The 23,430-nt window shown below is 42.6% G+C and overlaps 1 protein-coding gene across 1 annotated transcript in view; it reads left to right on the top strand.

Moving 5' to 3' along the window:
- Nucleotides 1-627: 627 nt before the first annotated feature.
- TMED10 (transmembrane p24 trafficking protein 10) overlaps nt 628-23,430 on the top strand; it is a 34,877-nt gene continuing 12,074 nt past the window's right edge. The window contains exons 1-2 of the mRNA XM_061429490.1: nt 628-958; nt 18,987-19,098. Of these exons, the coding sequence (XP_061285474.1) occupies nt 734-958; nt 18,987-19,098 (337 nt within the window). The 5' untranslated portion in view covers nt 628-733. The remainder of the gene's footprint in view (nt 959-18,986; nt 19,099-23,430) is intronic.

Below are 23,430 nucleotides of genomic sequence, written 5' to 3'. Positions count from 1 at the left end.
TTCATTCAATTTAAATATTAATCCAAATTTAGTTTGAATACTACCTGGCAGAGTAGGTGCTCAATATTTGCTAAATAAGATGCACATTCAGAAATTAGTTACTACAGCCTAAATAACCCCTACTCAGGCCCACGAACTGGACACCTCCAGCTCACATTCACCAGGTGACTTCTACCACTTCTCTCAAGTTCTGGCCCCCACTCGCCTAATAGCCAAATTAGAATCTTTCCTCAGCTTCTCGAAGTCTTCCTCTTAGGTGCTCTACGTCCCAACTGTCACCAGGGTGCTAGGGCCGCCCCACAGCCGGTCCGCGGTGGTCGGTGGGCGGGCCCAGCGATAGGCAGTGTGGCTGTTTCCTATTGGGGCTTGGTTGCTATGGTATCACCGACCTTAAACATCGCGGACGCTACTTCCGGAAATTAAAAGAAAATTACTTCCTGAGCTGCCCGTACTTGCTATGGCCGACTGAGCAGGCACTGAGCTTAATAAAAATGAAACTTTTCCTGGAAACCCCTAGAAAAATCTCATTTAACCGTTTTAATTTGTGGGCATGACGTAGTATCATATCCCTTCTTCACTTTATAAAGGTTTACTAATACATTCCCCCCTCCCCAGTCTATTTGCCAGTCTCCAAAATGGCGCCGGCGACTTTGAGAAGGTCAGAGGTGAGTTCCGTGGGCCCTCCCGGTTCCGGCGCGATCGAGGCCCAGGGCGGCGAACAGTCTCCGGCACCATGTCTGGCTCCTCAGGCCCACAGGCTCAGCGTGGCCCTTGCCCGTTCGCGTTGCTGCTGCTACTCCTGCTGGGCCCCAGCTCGGTCCTCGCCATCTCCTTCCACCTGCCCGTTAACTCCCGCAAGTGCCTCCGCGAGGAGATCCACAAGGACCTGCTGGTGACGGGCGCGTACGAGATCACCGACCAGTCTGGGGGCGCCGGCGGCCTGCGCACCCATCTCAAGGTGCGGCGCGGGGCGGGGCGGGGAGGGGAGACCGCAGGCGCCGGCGAGGTGGCCGAGGATCGGGGAGTCGGGCGGGCGGAGGTCTGGAGGGCCGGCCTGGCCGCGCGGAGCGCGAAGGGCGCGCCGTCGAGACCGCCCCCTCACCCCGCTCGTTGGCGGTCGCGGGGCGGGACTGGGAACCGCGCACCGAAGCCGGGAACCCTTTAGAGGGCCCGCCAGGGCCTTGGCGGATGTGGTGACCGCTGAGCGGCCGCGGCCTTGACTTTGGGTCCTTGTGGTCTTGTTCCTGTTTTGGTTTTAGGTACCTTGAACTGGTAACTAGGGGTCTTCAAAGAAGTCTTTGGAGGCTGATTATTTGTGGGGATCATCATCATAAGACATTGATACCTGCAGGAAAATAATGGAATCAGATTTACTGTGAATAATAAAAAGCTGTTATTTCTTGAGCATCAGCTGTGTTCAGGTCCCGTGCTGCTGTACACATATTAGCATTTAGTTCGTACATTACCCTATGAACTAAGTACTGTTTAGCCTCATTTTACACATGATAAAACGGAGGCTCAGAAAGGTAATAGAGCTGGTGTCAGAGCTGAAGTGGATTCTTAGGTTGGGAGTTAAGTAAGGTGACAGAAAACTGCTGCAATCTTATTCTCACCGTGTCTTTTATTTGTCATTCCTGTGATTGATTAAAGTCGATTTTTGGTGACAAAACGGTCTCAGTCTCTAGTCCTTTCCTTTCTGGTTCCCCAGAGTCTGGGCTTGGCCAAGTTTTCTGTAAATTTCAGTGATACTCTTGGATGGTGACAAGTATTACTGTAGTGCCAGTTTGGTCCAATATTGATTTGGGATGACCAGACCTGATCTTCGAAGCGTTAATGTGTTCAATATCTGTCAATATTTGATTGCATTTTAGGTAATTTTATTCATTCACTATAAGCACCTGGTTTTTGTTTTTAACAGGAGGGGTCTTGAACCCAGACAGGAAGAAACATTTTTACACTAAATTAGAGCTTTGGGTGTAATAAAATCATAGTTTTATTTGTAAGTATTGGAACCCATTAGTGGTAACAGATGGCCTCCTTGGTGGGTCAAAGGGTAAAGAATCCACCTGCAGTGTAGGAGACTCTGGAAATGAGGGTTGGATCTCTGGGTCAGGAAGATTTCCTGGAGAAGGGCATGGCAACTCACTGCAGTATTCTTGTGTGGACAGAGGAGCCTGGCGAGGCCTACAGTCACAAAGAGTTGGGCATGACTAAAGCGACTGAGTATGCACAGTGGTTAACAGATGCAGATTATTTAAACTTTGAGAGGTAAAAACTATTTTCACCACTGTTGCACCATGACCCAGACTTTTGTTATTCTCTTCAGGCCCCAAACTTCTCTCTGGCCAAGAAAGGAATGATGGCATAATTTTATAGGCTTAGATACAGTATTTTGGGGGTCCTGCTTCTGGCTCGTCAAAGGGTGTAGGGCATAGAATCAAAGAATTTGAGCAATGAAAGAGAGTTTACTCTCATCTCTAGTGTTGCTCCTCTGATTTGTACTTACGATTTAAAACCTTAACTATTCTTTACCTGGTAAAGTTGAAATTTTCCAACATACTCTGTAGCACTCTTCATGATCTGTTCCTGAAGCTTTACGTACTTTGTCATCACTCCCCTTTGCATTTTATATATGAGCCACCCTGAACAGTACCCTAAATTCAGTTTATTTTCATCTTACAGTGTAACTAGTATTATATCTTGTCTTCCTCATTAAACTATTAGTATCGTGAGGGCAGTTGTTATTTTCGTGTTCATTTTTTTCTGAATGTCAAGCATACTGCCTTGCTTCTAGTAAGCACTTAATACAGGAAGCATATAATATAGCAGGTTCTTACAGGAATTACATTTACATCCAAGGCTGCTGAAGGGACCTCGGCAGCAGGAATCTGTATCTACATGCTACCATTTTATCATCACACACTTGCTCTCCCCACGTCTGCTCTGTTCTCTTGCTTTGTGGTTGTTTATTTCTAAGTCGGGCCCGACTCTGCAACCCCATGAACTGCTGCACACCAGGCCTCCCTGGCGTCTTTCACCATCCTCCAGAGTTTTCTCAGACTCACGTCCATTGAGTCGGTGATGCCATCCAACCGTCTCATCCTCTGTCTGCTCTGTTCTCTTGCTACTGGCCAGCTGACTCAGACTACCTCTGAGGTCCTTCTCCTGGATGCCAAGTAGGTAACAAAAATGAATGAATTGGGCCAGCTATAAGAAAAACGGCAGCCATGATTGATAAATGAGGGATAACTGGGAGTAGTGGAAACTGTCAGTTTGGAATAGTCAGTACTTATCTCTTGATGTGGATCTGTTGCCACATCTGGTTTTTCAAATGAAGTTAGAAATCCAGATTTTTAAGCGAAAGCTCTTGATTTTAAAATATCACCAACTAATTCAAGTTGGTCTTGGCATTTGTTTTTTTATAGAGAAGAGTACAGTCTATCCACCATGTGTACACATTACCCAGATTATCGGAATCGTGTCACACTTATTTCATCTTAACTGCTTCTCCCTTCTCATTTTATGCTGAGTCGTTTTAAACTAAAGTCTGAGTATCATGGTGTTTCAGTCTTTCATACTTCAGGATGAATCTCTTTAAAAATATGAACTTAATCACAATGTTATGTGGCTGTTTTCCTGCCTTGCAAAGTTAACAATGATTCCTTAATGCTGTCTAATGATTGATTGATGTTTAGTCACTAAATTGTATCTGACTCTCTTGTGACCCCATGTACTGTAGCCCTCTAGACTTCTATGTCCATGGGCTTTCCCAGGTGAGAATTCTGGAGTAGGTTGCCATTTCTTCCTCCAGGGGATCTTCCCAAGTCAGGGATCAAACCCACATCTCCTGCATTGGCAGGCGGATTCTTTATCGCTGAGCCACCTACCCACTTCATACTCAAATTTCTCCACTTGTTTCAAAAATAGCTATTTAAAATTAATTTGTTGTATCTCTCAAGTCTCTTTAATCTACAATAGTTTCACTCTCTCTTCCCCAGCTCCCTTTTTTTTATATGCTTGAAATTATATTGTTGGGGTCAGTGGTCCTCAAATCATGTCCTACATTGTAGGTCTGTCTCTGCTTCCTTGAGGTGTCATTTGATGAGTCTGTCCCCCATGTTCTTGTAAAAGTAATCAACTATAAATAGGTAACTAGATTTGGGTTTATGTGAGGCTACTTCATGAGTGGTGTTGTGTGCCTCATGTGACATCATGGCACTGCACACAGCACTTTTGTGCCCCTCAGTGCTGCTAAGGTAGATCAGTAGATTCAGTGAATGTATTAAAGTCCAACTGCTGCTCTAAACAAATTATCATGGACTTAGTGGCTCACTGGTAGTTCAGCTGGTAAAGAATCCACCTGCAATGCAGGAGAGCCCGGTTCTATTCCTGGGTCAGGAAGATCCACTGGAGAAAGGGATAGGCTACCCACTCCAGTATTCTTGGGCTTCCCTTGTGGCTCAGCTGGTAAAGAATCCACCTGCAATGTGGGACACCTGGGTTTGATCCCTGGGTTGGGAAGATCCCCTGGAGAAGGGAAAGGCTACCCACTCCAGTATTCTGGCCTGGAGAGTCCATGGGGTCACAAAGAATCGGACACAACTGAGTGACTTTCACTGGTGGCTCACTGCACACATTTATCTTCCAGTTCTAGAGTTCAGAAGTCCTAAAATCAAGGTGTCAACAGTACTGTGTTCCTTCTGCAGGCTCTAGGGGAAAATCTTTACTTGCCATTTCCAACTTCTAGAGGCCACCTGCACTCTTTGACTGGTGACCCCTTCCTCCATCTTCAAAGCCAGAAGCATGGTATCTCCAAAACTTTCTCTTCCTTTCTCCCACCCAAACCTCTCTCCCTTCTCAGCTTCTATCATCTCATCTCCTCTGACTCTCCTCCTTCTTTCTTTCCCTTATAAGGACCCTTAATTTAATTCACATCTGCAAACCCCTTTTTGCCACATAGAATCACACATTCACAAGTTCTGGAAATAAGGATATGGACATCTCTTGGGGGTTGGGAACATTATCCTGCCTACGAAGTTGGTAACAGCCTGGAGCCTCTAATGCAAAGCTGCCAATTAATCTTTAACTTGTGAAGCTATTGATGATTTATATGGGTATATTGTTTCATTAAGATTGTGAAATGATGATTTTCTAATTGTTCATTTCATGTTTACTAGCTGGAATTACTCCTAAGAAATGCATCACTTAAAGCCATTTGGTTACTCTAAAATTTATAATTCAGGAACGAAAGTTGGGCTTAGTGCAGAGCTCATTCCTTTTTATTGTTGGTTTTCACAGCAAGTAGTTGTTGCTCTTGTCATCTCCACTGTAGTCTGAAGAAGGCTGTTGTTGTTCTAAGTATTATACTGAGATCATTTTTATTGTTGTTTACTTCCATTTTTGGAGTGCTTGTTTTAGTCAGTTGCAGTCATTCTTTATGTACACTTGTCCCTTTGGCTCCTGTACCTTTTTGACCCAATCCTGTTGGACTTTGATGGCTTCCCTCTTTTGTGGAATAGCTAGGTGGTACCCTTGGCTCATCTTTTGTATGTCGAACCCCTGACTTGCATGCAGCTGTTCCTCCAAGAAGTTGTGGTTCCTTTTTGTGAGGCATGGTATTTTAGAGACCATAAGTCAGGTGTCATTTTTAAAAGTTTAATATATTGTGCAGGCTGCAGAACCTATATGTGAGCTTGATCATACTCCTTAGTACAATTTGCAAACTTTTTCATAGCCTCTGTCCACTTAGTTCTGCTTTCTCTTAAAGTTTGACCACTCACTGCCCAGACTCTGCCTCAAGAATTCTCTCTATGCATCATTTTACCTTCTGAGGTGCAACTCCAGTGTGCAAGGATCTGAGTGGTTCAGCTTCTTTTTATATCCCAGGCCATATTCTAGGTCTCCAGACAGCCTGTTAATTATCTTCCTTTTGGTCATATATCCACCCCTGGTTTAAGCAGCCACGGTTTGGAGAAATGGATACTTTCTGCAAAAGTTGGTCACCTGGGCTTGGCATTTAGCTATTGCCCTGATTGAGACAGTCTCTCTTAGAAGGATCTTTGTGAATGTAGTATCTTGATAAACCTGTCTCATTCATCATCCTCCTGTCACGGAGCACCTTAACGTCCAGTGAATACACGAGTGTCACCATACATCACTCTACCTTGTAGTTCAGTGTTTACCCATCTCCTCAGGTAGACTTTAAGCTTGAGCAGAGCCTGTGTCTGAATCGTCATTGAAATGCTTGTGTCTAATACAGACATCCTGGAAGGTGAAGTCAAGTGGGCCTTAGAAAGCATCACTATGAACAAAGTGGAGGTGATGGAATTCCAGTTGAGCTATTTCAAATCCTGAAAGATGATGCTGTGAAAGTGCTGCACTCAATATGCCAACAAATTTGGAAAATTCAGCAGTGGCCACAGGACTGGAAAAGGGCAGTTTTCATTCCAATCCCAAAGAAAGGCAATGCCAAAGAATGCTCAAACTACTGCCCAATTGCACTCATCTCACACGCTAGTAAAATAATGCTCAAAATTCTCCAAGCCAGGCTTCAGCAATACGTGAACTGTGAACTTCCAGATGTTCAAGCTGGTTTTAGAAAAGGCAGAGGAACCAGAGATCAGATTGCCAACATCTGCTGGATCATGGAAAAAGCAAGAGAGTTCCAGAAAAACATCTATTTCTGCTTTATTGACTATGCCAAAGCCTTTGACTGTGTGGATCACAACACACTGTGGAAAATTCTAAAAGAGGCGGGAATACCAGACCACCTGACCTGCCTCTTGAGAAATCTGTATGCAGGTCAGGAAGCCACAGTTATAACTGGACATGGAACAACAGACTGGTTCCAAATAGGAAAAGGAGTACGTCAAGGCTGTATATTGCCACCCTGCTTATTTAACTTCTATGCAGAGTACATCATGAGAAACGCTGGACTGGAAGGAACACAAGCCGGAATCAAGATTGCCGGGAGAAATACCAATAACCTCAGATATGCAGATGACACCACCCTTATGGCAGAAAGTGAAAAAGAACTAAAGAGCCTCTTGATGAAAGTGAAAGAGGAGAGTGAAAAAGTTGGCTTAAAGCTCAACATTCAGAAAACAAAGATCATGGCATCCGGTCCCATCATTTCATGGGAAATAGATGGGGAAACAGTGGAAACAGTGTCAGACTTTATTTTTCTGGGCTCCAAAATCACTGCAGATGGTGATTGCAGCCATGAAATTAAAAGACACTTACTCCTTGGAAAGAAAGTTATGACCAACCTAGATAGCATATTCAAAAGCAGAGATACTACTTTGCCAACAAAGGTCCATCTAGTCAAGGCTATGGTTTTTCCATAGTCATGTATGGATGTGAGAGTTGGACTATGAAGAAAGCTGAGTGCTGAAGAATTGATGCTTTTGAAGTGTTGGAGAAGACTCTTGAGAGTCCCTTGGACTGCAAGGAGATCCAACCAGTCCATCCAAGGAGATCAGTCCTGGGTGTTCATTGGAAGGACTGATGCTGAGGCTGAAACTCCAGTACTTTGGCCACCTCATGCGAAGAGTTGACTCATTGGAAAAGACCGTGATGCTGGGAGGGATTGAGGGGCAGGAGGAAAAGGGGACGACAGAGAATGAGATGGCTGGATGGCATCACCGACTCGATGCACATGAGTTTGGGTGGACTCTGGGAGTTGGTGATGGACAGGGAGGCCTGGTGTGCTGCGATTCATGGGGTCGCAGAGAGTCGGACACGACTGAGCAACTGAACTGAAATGAATACAGTGGATGGTACAAAGTAGGACTTCAGCCTAAGGAGTGAATGAACAAATGAATTGGCACTGTCCTAATCTCATCTCTGATCTTTTCCTCTTCACTTGTCTCCTCCTACTCCTAACTGTAGCCATTCTGAATACCTTGCAGTTCTTTGAGCACAGTGTTCTCTTAATGGGGACCAGTCTTTGCCTGTACACCTCTCCTGTGTGCTTCCCCAGTAATGGAAAGTAATGTCATGCCTACTGTGTAGGCATTATTGTACAACTGAATTAAATATTTTAGTCTTATTGAGCTTGGGTCTGGAGTCAGACAGATTTGGATTCAGATCCCATCAGCTCCACCATTTAAAGGGGGTATGGTCTTAGGGGAATTACTTAACCTTTCTCTTTGAGTCTGTTATATGTAAGATGGGGATGATAGTGTTCGTAGAATTATTAGAAGGGCTAATGGAATGATCTCTTTATTGTGCAGGGCTTATTGCAGTGGGCCATAGATATTAGTACTTTGCTTTTCTCTCTAGTAAATGAAAATTGAATTGCCTATCTGACTTCCTCTCCCTGTGTCATTGCAGTGACAGATAAAGAGCATTTTAATGAGTAATTCTGAGGTTTTGTGATTTTCCCATTCATTCAGTAAATATTTATTTAATACTTAGTACAAATGCCAGACATAGCTGGGATTATAGGCATGCATAGCAGACAGGTCCTTGACCTCTAGTGAGAACAAAGACAAAATACAAGTTTAAAAAAATACAGACAAATCTCAGGTAGTAATAAGGATTATAATGAAAATCAAGCAATAGGTGGTAAGGAGTGGTTAATAGGGTAAAATGTATTTGAGTGGCCAGCCAAGGCCTTTCTTTTTTTTTTTTTAATTTAATTAATTAATTTTCAATTGTTCTGGGTCTTTTCTCCAGTCGTGGAGTTGGGGCTACTCTCTGGTTACGGTGAGCAGGCCTCTGGTTTGCAGTGGCTTCACTGACTCTAGGACACACGGGCTTCAGTAGTTGCAGCTCCCAGGCTCTAGAGCACAGGCTCAATAGTTGTGGCCCATGGGCTAAAGTTGCTTGGTAGCATGCGGGAATCTTCCCAGATCAGGCATCAAACCTGTGCCTCCTCAGTTGGCAGACAGAGTCTTTACCACTGAGCTACCAGGGAAGCCCCAGCCAAGGCCTTTCTGAACAGAGAGAGAAGTGGATTGAAATGATGGGTGGGACTATGTTGCAAAGATTTCTCCTTCAGGCCCATATTGGGATGTGTTTTCTGTTGAGATTTCCAATTGAGGTTATTCCTTCCCTACTCGTTTCATAAAATGAGGCTAAATCAGGCTAAATAGTTTCAGATTTAAAGATTGCTGCACAGAATTCAAGCAGGAAATACCAGCCCATTCTGCAGAGTGAACATAGAAGTTTTCTCATACTTCAGGTCCACAATAAAAGCCTGTTGTAGGGACTCAGAATCTGTGAGTTACAAACCACATTTTCATAAAGACATTTTCATAAAGATGGAGATTCCAGTATCCGTTGTTCTTTGGAATCCGTGTTAATAGTGAAAATTGGAGGGTGAATTAATTTTAGGGGATGAGATGAGTTATTGCCTAAGGGTGATTTATACTTTGGAAATACATTACAGAAAAAAGAGAAAGCAGTTGTGAGGAGATGTCATAATCATCACCAGAAAAGAAAGAAAAGCCTGATGGTAATAATTTAGGTCACTTATACATTTTTAGCTTCTTCCAAATAATCCAATTGGTCTAACTTTTTTCTTATTGTCATTCTTCAAGAGTGCTGTTGCTATTAATAATTCATTTTGCCAAATGAGATTATTTTTTATTTGGCTATTACACTCAGATATGGTCCCAGTGTTTCCCAGCTAGCTTACAGATGAGAAAGCCAAACAAGATCATTTGGAAAGTTCAGCGTTGAGTCATAGGCCTATCACAGTTTAACCCTAAAAATGATCAAGAAGAACCTTGGCCGTTGGGAAACCATTGGTCTATAATTTTTTCCACCACTAAAAGCTGTATGAAAAGATCGTGTGTGTGTGCGCACGCGCGCGAATGTGTGCGCACTCATGTGCGCTACACATTTAATTGATTTTATTTGGAGTAGTTAACGCTTCAGCTCATGATTACTGTTGTCTATGCTGAGGGCTGATCTTTTTCTCTTAAGAAAAATACATCTTTCTCAAATTTACATTTGATGTGACTGTTATCCAGTGGATTAGAAACAGATCAAGAAATAGATGGTTTAGTACAGAAAGCTGATTGGTACATTAAAATGTAATGATATTAAAATCTAGTTTATTTTATGTGTTATATACTAATTTCTAGATTTAAATTAAAACCTGATTGTGTATTTCTATCTCCATAAAAGTTAAACAACATTACTTCATTTAAACCTTTCTCATTTGACATTTGTCCACAGCCTTCTCTCTTTTCAAGTGATCTAGAGAAGGGGGCTGCTTAGAATTTGAAATTTCTGTATCATGTCTTTATGATGACTTCTCGTGTTTCTAGGGAAGGGGAACTGATTTCTAAAGGTAATCTAGTGGGCTGCAGTGGCTTCTTTACTGTTTCTTGTGTGAGTTGCTGACTGGTGGTTGATCCTGAGCTGTGGCCCCCATATGCATATGCAGCCTCGAAGCCTGGACAGTGGAGCCTTCTGTGAAATCAGCCAGCTGGCCACAGACCAGAATTTGGGCTCCCAAACAAGCCTCCGACTTGAGGGAGGTTGATGTCATCTGCTTTATCCTGTGCCCCCAACCTCATTGTTCGACACAACTTGTGGGAAATCAAGGGACTAGTTGTTAAGAAAGAACAAGGCTTTGTTTGTGCCTGAAAGGGTCACACTGGAGGTTTTTACCGTAAATAACTTTGGAACAGTATGAAAAAAAACATTTGATCTGGCTTCACCCCCGCAGCAGTATTGTTAGGGCAGCAACTGGTCTTTCCTTCTCATTCCCCTTCCCTTCCTCCCTCTCTTTCTCCCCCGCCTACCCTGCACTCCCCCTCACTCCCACCCCCCCAGTCAATAATGACGTATTGCCTGTGTTGAGTTAATACAGTAAATGCTGATGGAATCAGGAAGAGAGCATCTATCCATTATCATACCACTGCCTGGAAATTTTCCATGTCTAGTTTTCAGTACTTCAGAAGCTTCTTTAAACATCACTTCTGTGCTATGCTATGCCATTGCTGAATTGTGTTGGAAATTTGAAAGAATTTAATGTTGCTAGATGCTGCTTATGGCCTTCTAAGTTTGACTTTGTTCTGGGTAAAATCTAGATGTCCTTTGATTTCAGGGATGCTGTTGGTAGACTTCATACTTAATCTTGTTTGAAAGATCAGAGTAAATTTGTTTTAAATATAGCTGCTAGGCTATCAGAGTCATCCATATTCTTTGTATATAGCCTCTTGGAAGTATTTCTGATACTACTTTTCTAGTGTAATACTATAGCATCTTCGTGATTTGGTGTTCTCTCCCATTAGAGTAATAGACCCTACAGCTTTAGATTCAGCGTGAACTCTTACAAACTGAAACGTATGGACTTGCAACCTCTGATCATTATATATGCATCCACAGTCCTCTCTTCTCCTCCCCCAAACGTAATGTTGTTGAGTCCTTCGTGTTTATTACTTATCAGTAAAACACATGCAGGAATTTCTGAAGTCGTCTGATACTTCTTACTGTGGCCTAGTAGCAGCTAAAATGATTCATTGAATACCTCCTTTGTTCACTTCAGTTGCTCAGTTGTGTCCAACTTTTTGTGACCCCATGGACTTCATCACACCAGGCTTCCCTGTCCGTCACCAACTCCTGGAGTTTGCTCAAACTCATGTCCGTTCAGTCAGTGATACCATCCAACCATCTCATCCTCTGTTGTCCCCTTCTCCTCCTGCCCTCAGTCTTTGCCAGCATCTGGGTTTTTTCCAATGAGTCATCAGCTGGCCAAAGTAATGAGTTTTGGCTTCAGCATCAGTCCTTCCAATGAAAATTCAGGCTGATCACCTTTAGGACGGACTGGTTTGATTTCCTTGCAGTCCACGGGACTCTCGAGTCTTCCCCAACACCACAGTTCAAAAACATCAATTCTTTGGCTCTCCGCTTTCTTTATAGTCCAGCTCTCACATCCATACATGACTACTGGAAAAACCATAGCTTTGACTAGAAGGACCTTTGTCAGCAAACTAACATCTCTGCTTTTTAACATGCTGTCTAGGTTGGTCATAGCTTTTCTTCCAAGGAACAAGTGTCTTTTCATTTTATGGCTGTAGTCACCACCTGCATTGATTTTGGAACCCAAGAAAATAAAGTCTGTCATTGTTTCCATTGTTTCTCCATCTGTTTGCCATGAAGTGATGGGACCATCATGCCATGATCTTAGTTTTTTGACTGTTGAGTTTTAAGCCAACTTTTTCACTCTTCTCTTTCACTTTCATCAAGAGGCTCTCTAGTTCTTCACTTTCTGCCATAAGGGTGGTGTCATCTGCATATCTGAGGTTACTGATTTCTCCCAGCAATCTTGATTCCAGCTTGTGCTTCATCCAGCCTAGCATTTCTCATGATGTACTCTGCATGTAAGTTAAATAAGCAGGGTGACAGTAGACAGCCTTGACGTACTCCTTTCCCAATTTGGGACCAGTCCCTTGTTCCATGTCTGGTTCTAACTGTTGCTTCTTGACCTGCATGCCGATTTCTCAGGAGGCAGGTAAGGTGGTCTGGTATTCCCATCTCTTGAAGAATTTTCCGCAGTTCGTTGTGATCCACACAAAGGCCTCAGTGTAGTCAGTAAAGCAGAAGTAGATGTTTTTCTGGAACTTTCTTGCTTTTTCTGTAATCCAGCGGATGTTGGCAATTTGATCTCTGGTTCCTCTGGCTTTTATAAATCCAACTTGAACATCTGGAAGTTCATGGTTCATGTACTGTTGAAACCTGGCTTGCAAAATTTTGAGCATTACTTTGCTAGCATGTGAGATGAGTGCGATTGTGCGGTAGTTTGAACATTCTGTGGCATTGCCTTTCTTTGGGATTGGAATGAAAACTGACCTTTTCCAGGCCTGTAACCACTGCTGAGTTTTCCAAATTTGCTGACATACTGAGTGCAGCACTTTTATAGCATCACCTTTTAGGATTTGAAATAGCTCAACTGGAGTTCCTTCACCTCCACTAACTTTGTTTGTAGTGATGCTTCCTAAGGCCCACTTGACTTCGAATTCCAGGATGTCTGGCTGTAGGTGAGTAATCACACAATCATGGTTATCTGGGTCATGAAGATCTTTTTTGCATAGTTGTGCTGTGTATTCTTGTCACCTCCTCTTAGTATCTTCTGCATCTGTTAGGTCCATACTATTTCTGTCCTTTATTGAGCCCATCTTTGCATGAAATATTCCCTTGCTGCTGCTGCTGCTAAGTCGCTTCAGTCGTGTCCAACTCTGTGCGACCCCATAGACGGTAGCCCACCAGGCTCCCCCGTCTTTGGGATTCTCCAGGCAAGAGTACTGGAGTGGGGTGCCATTTCCTTCGCCAATGCATGAAAGCGAGAAGTGTAAGTGAAGCCGCTCAGTCGTGTCCGACTCTTAGCGACCCCATGGACTGCAGCCCACCAGGGTCCTCCATCCATGGGATTTTCCAGGCAAGAGTACTGGAGTGGGGTGCCATCGCCTTCTCCGGAAATGTTCCCTTGGTATCTCTAATTTTCTTGAAGAGATCTCTAGTCTTTCCCATTCTTTTGTTTTCCTCTATATCTTTGCATTGATCACTGAGGAAGACTTTATCATCTCTCCTTGCTATTCTTTGGAACTCTGCATTCAGATGGGTGTATCTTTCCTTTTCTCCTTTGCCTTTAGCTTCTCTTCTTTCTAAGCTATTTGTAAGGCCTCCTCAGACGACCATTTTGCCTTTTTGCATTTCTTTTTTCTTGGGGATCACTTTTTTCTTGATCACTGCCTCCTGTACAATGTCTCGAACCTCTGTTCATAGTTCTGGCACTCTATCAGATCTAATCCCTTGAATCCCTTTCACATGTTTTGTTAAAGTGCTGCATTAACAAACCAAGCACCTGCTTTGGCAGGTACTTTGTATCCCTTCAGTTTCTAAATCTTCCTGCAGCTTCCTTTGGGTTTACCTGTCTTTTCCTTTTTCATGTAACAACCCTGTCGGCCCTAGTCATCCCTGGGTTTAGTCAGTGTAGACTACTTTATCTAGTTTGCCATCCGTTGGCACTTTGAGGTTGGAAGTATGGTTAGTTACCTAAATGTTTAATTCTAACAATAACCTCGTGAAGTACTTACTCTTGTCCTTATTTTACATATGAGGCACAGAGAGGTCAAGGAACATACCCAGGGCTTTACAGCTAGTAAGTGGCACAACTGTGACTTGAACATCAACTTGCAGTTTGACTCTGGAACCTTCAGTCTAACTACTGTGCTCTACTGTCTCTCAGAGGGAGAGAAGGGTAGGTGTTTCTGTTTTGGTTCATTTTTGTGCAATGTATAGAGCTTCTCTATACATTGTATAGGGTTCATTTAGTTCATTCTATAGGGTTCATTTGGTTCTATACATTTGGTTCATTTTGTTCAATGTATAGGGACTTGGTTGTTTCTGAATTCCTTAGTTGTTCAGAAGCTACAAGGTTGATGTTTATCCTTAAAATGACTTGTACACTTTGTGTACTCAGTATTATACCACAGACTGATCATAAACCTAAGGAAGACAGTGCAGGGTAGGAGCCTGTATGAAGGAAATTACATTTTCAAAATTTTACCACCTACACTCAAGGTGCAAGTTGATTGCCCTCTGCTGCTATGGCCTGAGTGGTGTATGGAGCTGGACTGCTGGGGTATGGAGCTGATTCAGCAAATGAAAGCAGTGTGTGAACTGTGCCAGTAGAAAGACACAGCCTTGCCACCTTCCCCACAGACAATATGTCACTTTACAAGAGTAGGTATAGACCTGTCTGAATTACCTGTTTGTGTTTAAATACATCCTGGTGGCTCAGACAGTGGCAAATCTGCCTGCAAGGCAGGAGACCCGGGTTCGATCCCTGGGTCGGGAAGATACCAGAAGAAGGGAATGGCAACCCACTCCAGTATCCTTGCCTGGAGAGTTCCATGGGCAAAGGAGCCTGCCGGGTACAGTTCGTGGGGTTGCAAAGAGTCAGACACGACTCAGCAACTGACACACAACATAAGTAAATGAAAGTGTTTGTTTGCTTGCTTGACTTTGATTGTAAATTTCTAAAGACTCTGGAGGTATATGTGTGTGTATGTGTTTGACTTCATCCTTCTGAATAGTATTTTTAAAATAAGCTTTTTATTTTAGAACAGTTTTAGATTTCCAGAAAAACAGTGAAGATAATGGAGTTCCCAGGTACCCCACAACCAGTTCCCTCTGTTGTATGGTACATTAGTCACAGGAATGAACAAGTATTTATACGTCATTATTAACTGAAGTCTGTACTTTATTCAGATTTCCTTAGTTTTTAACCCAATGTTTTGTTTTCCTGTTCCAGGATCTCATCCTTGATATGTAACGTTTAGTCATATTTCTTAGGGCTCCTCTAGATTATTACAGTTTCTCAGATTTTCCTTGTTTCTGACAGCCATTTGAGTTTTGAGGCATACTAGTCAAGTATGTGAAGGCAATGGCACCCCACTCCAGTACTCTTGCCTGGAAAATCCCATGGATGGAGGACCCTGGTAGGCTGCAGTCCATGGGGTCGCTAAGAGTCGGACACGACTGAGCAACTTCACTTTCATTTTTCACTTTCATGCATTGGAGAAGGAAATGGCAACCCACTCCAGTATTCTTGCCTGGAGAATCCCAGGGACGGGGGAGCCTGGTGGGCTGCCGTCTATGGGGTCACACAGAGTCGGACACGACTGAAGCGACTTAGCAGCAGCAGCAGCAGCAGCAGTCAAGTATGTTATAAGAGACCCCTCTGTTAAGAGTTCATCTGATGTTTTCTCAGTGATGAAACCTGGAATTATGGGTTTGGGGAAGGAAGAACACAAAAGTAAAGTGTCATTTTCGTAATATCGTATGGTACATACGGGAGCATGCTGTCAACATGAATTATCACTGTTGTATTGACCTTGATCATGTGGCAGAGGTCGTGTCTGTCAGGCTTCTCAAGTTCCTCCCCTTCTGTACTACACTCTTTGGAAGGAAGTCACTGTGTACGGCCCACACTTGAGTGGGGAGTTATGCGCGACCTCCTTAAGAGACAACTCTACATAAATTATTTGAGAGTGTTCTTCACGGGAGACTTTTCTCTTCTCCCCTGCTTGTTTGTTTGATCATTTATGTCAGTATGGATTCATGGCTGTTTATTTTATACTCTGCATTACAGTCCAGTACTACTTTATTCTGTTGCTCAGATTGTTTCAGCTTTGACTTTTGGGTGTCCTTTCGTTCAATTCATGTGTCCCTTTGACATACCCTGTTGGCGTTTTTTGTCTTGGTTTGTTTTTGAGCGCTTCTCTACTTCCTGGCACTACAAGATGTTCCGGGCTCATCTTGTGTGTTTCTTGCCCCAGTCCTGGATTCAGCTGTTTCTCCAAGGGGGCCTTTTATTGAAGAATAAAAGGTAATTATTGCTAATTAGGACCCAAGATCTGGATGGGTAGTATTATTTTAAGATATCTTTTCCTGACATTCACACACACACACACACACACACACACACACACACACTTACAGCAGCAGTAAGTGGCCAAAAGTAGTCCCAGCCTTATTGCAACTTTTCTTAAGGCTGAGATTTCCCAGGGCAGCCAGAGGACCTAGGATGGTGCTAGAGGGTGGAGGCCTGGGGCTCAGGAGCTTTCACCCAGTTCCTTCAGGTCCCGCCTCTGCATTAGATCAGGCGGATGTTCTGGCGGGTCACTAAAAGGATCCGTCTCAGTTGTCTTAATATTTGTATCTTTAGCCAGGCCATGTTTGAAAGTGGAAAGTCTAATATTGGTCACAGTCCTTTCACAAGGACCTTCCTGATAAATTGTTCTTCTCGTTTAGTTCCAGGAAAATTAATCTCTGAAGATAAATTTGTGAGCTTTCATCAGTAAACAAATGATGTATAACCCAACTTGTTTCTTTCTTAATCTTGGCTTCCGGAAAACTGAGAGCCAGATTTATCGTGCAGATGCCATTTGCTGAGTTCTGATTGTTAGTGCCTTCATTCTGTTTGATAGCACCTATTTGTTTCTTCTTTCAGGTGAACTCTGTTCCTTGAATTCTTAATTGCTTTATCTGCCTGGTGTTTGGGCCTAAGCTACTTGATCCTCTTGAAGCGGGGGGTATTATCTTGAATGTGTGGCAAAGGAAGAGGGGTCAGGCTTCTGGAGCAGGACCTGCCCAAGAACCTGTTTTCTCTGACCACTACCTAGAATGGTCCAAGAAAATCCAATTCTAAATGAGTCTGTATTCCCAGTGGACCTGTATTCTCACTTATTTTATGAAGTGAGTATTCACATATTCTTGACATCAGCTACTGTGCATGTACAATTAACACTTTCCTACTTTATAAGTTGTGAACTTTGGCTTGCCTTTTTCCTTCAGAAGGTGTTATCTAGAAACAGACCTTTATTACTTTCTATTCCTTGATGTCATATGGACAGATTTTATGGCTTGATATTACCTTTGTTTAATTAAGAACTTCACAGTAAATTTTAAAAATGTTCTTTTATTGTTTAAGCGGGAATCCTTTATGAGCTTGCTGTTTGCCACCTTGTGGGCTTGTACTGGCCCATTAAACTCAGTTTATGTTGCTTACTTAATCCTTGTGGGCATACGTTTTTTGGTCTTGTTCTGTGGGCTCTCTGTTTTTAAAATTTCTCAAATCTGGCCCCTGTCTCTCCATACCCACAGCCTTTATCATTTCTAACCTGAATGACTGGGTTAGTGTCCTAACTCATCTTCTTATCTCTGGTATTCTTCCTTCTTGAGTCTGTTCACAGTATTGAGTCTCTTCACAGTGTTAGCAGATTTATCTTTCTAAATTGCAAGTTGAATCACATTACTCTTATTTCAAAAAAAAAAAAGTGTAGAGAAATCTCACTACTCAAAAATAACTAATATTATTAAAGTGCTTTAATTAAATGGTGGCTCAGACGGTAAAGCGTCTGCCTATAATGCAGAAGACCTGGGTTCAGTCCCTGGGTTGGGAAGATCTCCTGGAGAAGGAAATGGCAACCCACTCCAGTATTCTTGCCTGGAAAATCCCATGGATGGAGGAACCTGGTAGGCTACAGTCCATGGGGTTGCAAAGAGTCAGACACAACTGAGCGACTTCACACTTACACTCTTTATGCTACTCAGTTTTTGTATTTAAAATCTCACCTATAATCAAATCTTGATTTACAGACAGCATTAGAACATCCAGTTTATTATAAGGAATCCACTCCTTTTGTGTTCCACATCACAAGTAGCTTCCTGTCTTAGGTAATGAAATGTGCCTTCTGCTCAGACAGTCATGTGCTCTAGAAAAGAAGCCGGAGACCCAGTCTGTCATAATATTATGTCAAACCCTTGCTTTATTTGCGATCATTCACTTAGCAATATATGCCGCTACTTGTGTTACAGGCCTTTCTCTAGGAATGGGGCAGTTTAAGTTTGGAAAACTTAGAAGAGCCAACAACTTAGAAGACAGGAATTGTTATTTGTGGAAAGCAAAGATGTCTTTTTTTAGAAGAAACTTCTTATCCCCACACCCATCTTCCCACACCTCCTGTAGTCCTTGGCATAATTAACGTGAAATTTGCAGGAGCAGCTCTTCCAGACTTGTCCTCCAGCAAGCCTTCTTTTCTGTCTCTCCTTGTATCAGGGGCCCCATTTCCACTCTCCACTTGCACCACATCAAGATTTGTGTTATACAAGAAATGTGTCCTCATATATCTTTCTCCTTTTGTAGTATATTCTTTTGGTAATTGTCCACTTGTATTTTTGTGACACATCTCTCTCTAGGAAGTGATACTGGCCTACAATCTATAAAGTGAGCTTTTGCTAATAAAGTCACTTATATCAACTGTATCAACTGTTAGAATGTTCGAAATTTACCGTATTTTGGTTTCACCTTCTAATCTAATTCTTGTCTTTGGGAGTGTTTGGACCATATCATCATCATAGACTGTCTTTTATAGACAGTGTTTTCTTCCTTTTCTCCACTTTGTATAAGTGCTCTTCCCAAGTATTATTTGCTACCTGTTCTTACTTACTTTTTCTTTTAGATTACAGATTCTGCTGGCCATATTCTGTACTCCAAGGAGGATGCGACCAAGGGGAAGTTTGCCTTTACCACTGAAGATTATGACATGTTTGAAGTGTGTTTTGAGAGCAAGGGTAAGTAAATCAGAGTGTTGTCCCTGAATTAAGCAGCATCTTCCAAGTAAGTTAGAGTATGAACTTTTTCTCTCCTGGCCTCTCCTGGCAGGAAGAGGAAATGAAAACTACATTTGCTGGGGTGCATACACATATAAGTCAAAGTCAGCGAGTGGGTAGAGTTCTGCATGTGCAAGAGTAGGCATTTCTTGAATGCTGTACTTGGCTTGAATAACAGAGTTAAATTTTGTATAGATGCTAGAAAGTAGTGCATTTATATGCTAGTGACATGTTTTCTTAGAGGTTAGAAGTAGGGTCTGTCTAACAAATCACATCTCATCAGAAACACTTTTTGATCTCCAGGGCACTTGCTGTTTCCCAGTCCTCGTGTCTTGCTGTGGCTTGTTCTGTGCATATCAAGGCCAAGAGCCCTTAGAAACTTTTAAGCTGATTGATTATCTGATGGCTTCTGCGCATGATGGTTGGTGAAAAAGCAGATGCTTCTTCACTCCCTGTTCTTCAGCTTCAAGGATACCAGACTGTAAAAACTGTATGCATTTATACCTGCCATATTACTTGGGGCCCTTTGGGGCTGCAGGACAAATGGAACGAAACTCAAACTGGCTTAAAGAAAGACTGTGTGACTGCAAACAGGGGAGTTGACAATGTGGTGCTGGCTTCAGGCACAACAGTATCTTGGGGTTTTAACAGCATCATGGGCATTTTACCTCATTTTTAAAGCTTTTTGCCTCCATTTGACTTTATTCTCAGGCTTTCTCCATAAGGTAGCAAAAGGACTTCTGGCAATTTTACATTTATACAGTGTTCAGAACATAATGATCCTAGAAGAAAAGCAAGCACCTTTACCAACAGCATCAATGGATTCCCAGGAATAGCAAAAGAACTAGCAGCTTTTAACAGTTAACCAAAAACTGACCCCTTGAGCTCAAATGGGTCAATTTAGTCTGAAAGCTAAAGGAGCTCTCCCAAAGTAAATGGAATAATAGAATGGAACATGAAAAGACTGTAATAATAATTTCATGATTGATACCCCTCTCCCTGCCAGTTCCAGGATGTCTCAGTAGTATTCTAGATGGTTGTACTGTTCTTACCTCAAAACTCAGACATCTAAGACTATATTCATGACCACCTCTTTCAGACTAGTTCCCTTTATTCATCAGTATTACCACTGTCCTTGCAGTTATCTGGGCTCACAGTTTTGAAATTACATACTTAATGTCTTTTCTGGTCTGTCATCAAGTTGTGCTGATACTTCTTTCAAAATACCTCCTATATCTGCCACCACACAACTCTGAACTCTCAACTATAAAATTGTGGATTATGTCAATAGCCTTCTAACCAGTATCCCTGCTTTTCATATATCCAGATACTGCCACCAGATTTATCTCCTAAAACTTTGATTATATCAGTCCTTCTTTGAAAGCTTTTGCTGCTTTATAGTGGCAATAATGTTCCTGTTCTGTAGAATGAACCCCAGAATCATGAAATTTTCAAGCTAGATGAGATTTTAGGCACCGTGGCTTTTAATAGCCTCTATACTCTTGCTCCATCCAGCCTTGTCTCCCTCTGCCCATCAGGCTCCAGCCATTCTGGTTTCATTTTTCCCTCTAAACTTGTCACATTTATTCATTTGCTGGAATGCCCTCTCCTATATTAACATAAGTTTACCTTTAGATGGGGAAACAGTGTCAGACTTTATTTTGGGGGGCTCCAAAATCACTGCAGATGGTGATTGCAGCCATGAAATTAAAAGACGCTTACTCCTTGGAAGGAAAGTTATAACCAACCTAGACAGCATATTAAAAAGCAGAGACATTACTTTGCCAACAAAGATCCGTATAGTCAAGGCTATGGTTTTTCCAGTGGTCATGTATGGATGTGAGAGTTGGACTGTGAAGAAAGCTGAGCGCCAAAGAATTGATGCTTTTGAACTGTGGTGTTGAAGAAGACTCGTGAGAGTCCCTTGGACTGCAAGGAGATCCAACCAGTCCATCCTAAAGAAGATCAGTCCTGGGTGTTCATTGGAAGGACTGATGCTAAAGCTGAAACTCCAATACTTTGGCCACCTCATGTGAAGAGTTGACTCATTGGAAAAGACTCTGATGCTGGGAGGGGTTGGGGGCAGAAGGAGAAGGGGACGACAGAGAATGAGATGGCTGGATGTTATCACCAACTTGATGGATGTGAGTCTGAGTGAACTCCGGGAGTTGGTGATGGACAGGGAGGCCTGGCGTGCTGCGATTCATGGGGTTGCAAAGAGTCAGACATGACTGAGCGACTAAACTGAACTGACCTGAACCTTTAGAATACATCTTTTTGAATACATCCCTCAGCCATTCTAGTCTGCTTAATATTTCAATTAACTGACTTATCCATTGCTGTTCCAGGTGTTGGGGAGATAGCAGTGAATACAACAGAAGTCTCTGCTCTCAGTGGAGCTTACATTTTCATTGGAGCAAATAGATAATAGGCAAATATAAGTCAGATGGTCATGAGGGCTTTGGGGAAAAAGCAAACACCTTGAGATGCTGAGCATGTCTCAGAAATACCAAGCAGGTAACTGTGGCTTCTTCCGAATAGCGCATCACTTACTACTGGAGATACACGTGTATCACACACACAGCCTTGTGTTGTTTAAATGTCTTATGTATATATTTTACATTCCCAATTTTGAGTTCTTTGAAGGCAGAGATCTTTTGTTTTAAATTTCTTATATGCTGATGCCATGCATGTAAATGCCTAGGAACTAGTTTTAAACTGTGTGTGTCTATGTATAAACGTGTATACACACACATATTATAGTCAACACTCAATTTCTAGTTTTATTTGTGTTTATCCGTTTGTTTATTCAGATATGAAGACCTGATACCCTGTGGTCTTTGGAGCACCTTTTAAAAGATCGTCCATTTGCCAGGCAAATGCAAAGAGAGATTACTAACGGGTCTTTTTACAAAGGAGACCCTTTGGAGCCATGATGTCAACTAAGGGGATAGGCTGGCTATTCTGTGCAAGAAACTGTGTGTTCTGGACTCCGTGGTCTGTGGTTTTGTGGTTTCACTTGTATTTGAATAATGCTAAAGCTGTGCTGTGACAGATTGTGGGAGAAGTCTGTTAGGAGAGTATCTTGATCATTTGGAGCAGATGGAGCTATGAGCTGCTTGGATTTCACTTTTAAATGAGGAAAAAGAAGCAAAAAATTTGGATTTGGGAGAAGACACCTCTCTGAGGGTCCCTTTTTGTTTTGCTTTCTTTTGTTCTTGGAAACCTAATTAGTTTAATGCTCAGAAGGGATCTGTGATTTGGCTTAGTTTCTTTTTTTTTTTTTTTCCCCTAGTATTTATTTTGGAGAAGGGAATGGCAACCCACTCCAGTGTTCTTGCCTGGAGAATCCCAAGGACGGGGGAGCCTGGTGGGCTGCTGTCTGTGGGGTCACACTGAGTCGGACACGACTGAAGTGATTAGCAGTATTTATTTATTCATTTGACTGGGCCTTAGTTTTGGAATCTTCAGTCTTTGTTGCAGCATGTGGACTTCCTAGTGGTGGCATGTGAACTCCTAGTGGTAGCACGCGGGATCTAGTTCCCTGACCAGGGATCAAACCCGGGGCCCCTGTGTTGGGACTGCAGAGCCTTAGTCACTGGACCACCAGGACTTAGTTTCTTGACCCTACCTATTGAGTCTTACTTTATTGCTTTCAACTTGACCTGTCCGGTTTATGCAAAAGAACGTCTTTACTGTCTTTTAAACATGCTACCCTCTTTTCTTCCTTCCTGGTTATTTATTTTTGGTTGTGCTGGATCTTTGTTGCTGCTCGCAGGTTTTCCCTAGTTGAGGCAAGTGGGGGCTACTTTTTAGTTGTGGTGGGCGGCTTCTTACCCACTGTACCACCAGGGAAGTCCTCCATTCCTTTCAATAGCTGAGTCTTTGCCCATGTGTTCCCTTCTGCCTAGATACTTTCTTTATCTGCATTCAGGTGTTGTCCACAGCTAATCTCTTCCCTCTTCTAACCTTTGCTCAATAGCCAGGATTATCTAAACTGTTTTTGGTTTTGTTTTTTCCTTAAAGTTTTAGACTGCTTTGTATTTTCACTATGCTGTTCTGCATACTTGTGTCTTAGATGCCCATCAGATTATGTGAAGGCAGAGATTGTAGTCACCACCACGGTCCTAGCGCTCTGTGAGTTCTCAGTGAGTTGTTTTTTGAATTGACGTTTCAGAAAATCTCCAGTGTTTCTCAGGGTACAGTACCGTTCTGTATGGCTTATGGTCTCAGGAACCACAGTGCTTAAGTGGCACTGTTTCCCAGAACTCCTGATTTCATGCAGGTAGTTGT

Source organism: Bos javanicus, chromosome 10, assembly GCF_032452875.1.
Source record: "Bos javanicus breed banteng chromosome 10, ARS-OSU_banteng_1.0, whole genome shotgun sequence".
Classification (NCBI taxonomy): domain Eukaryota; kingdom Metazoa; phylum Chordata; class Mammalia; order Artiodactyla; family Bovidae; genus Bos; species Bos javanicus.
This window is presented reverse-complemented; position numbering and strand designations above follow the sequence as displayed.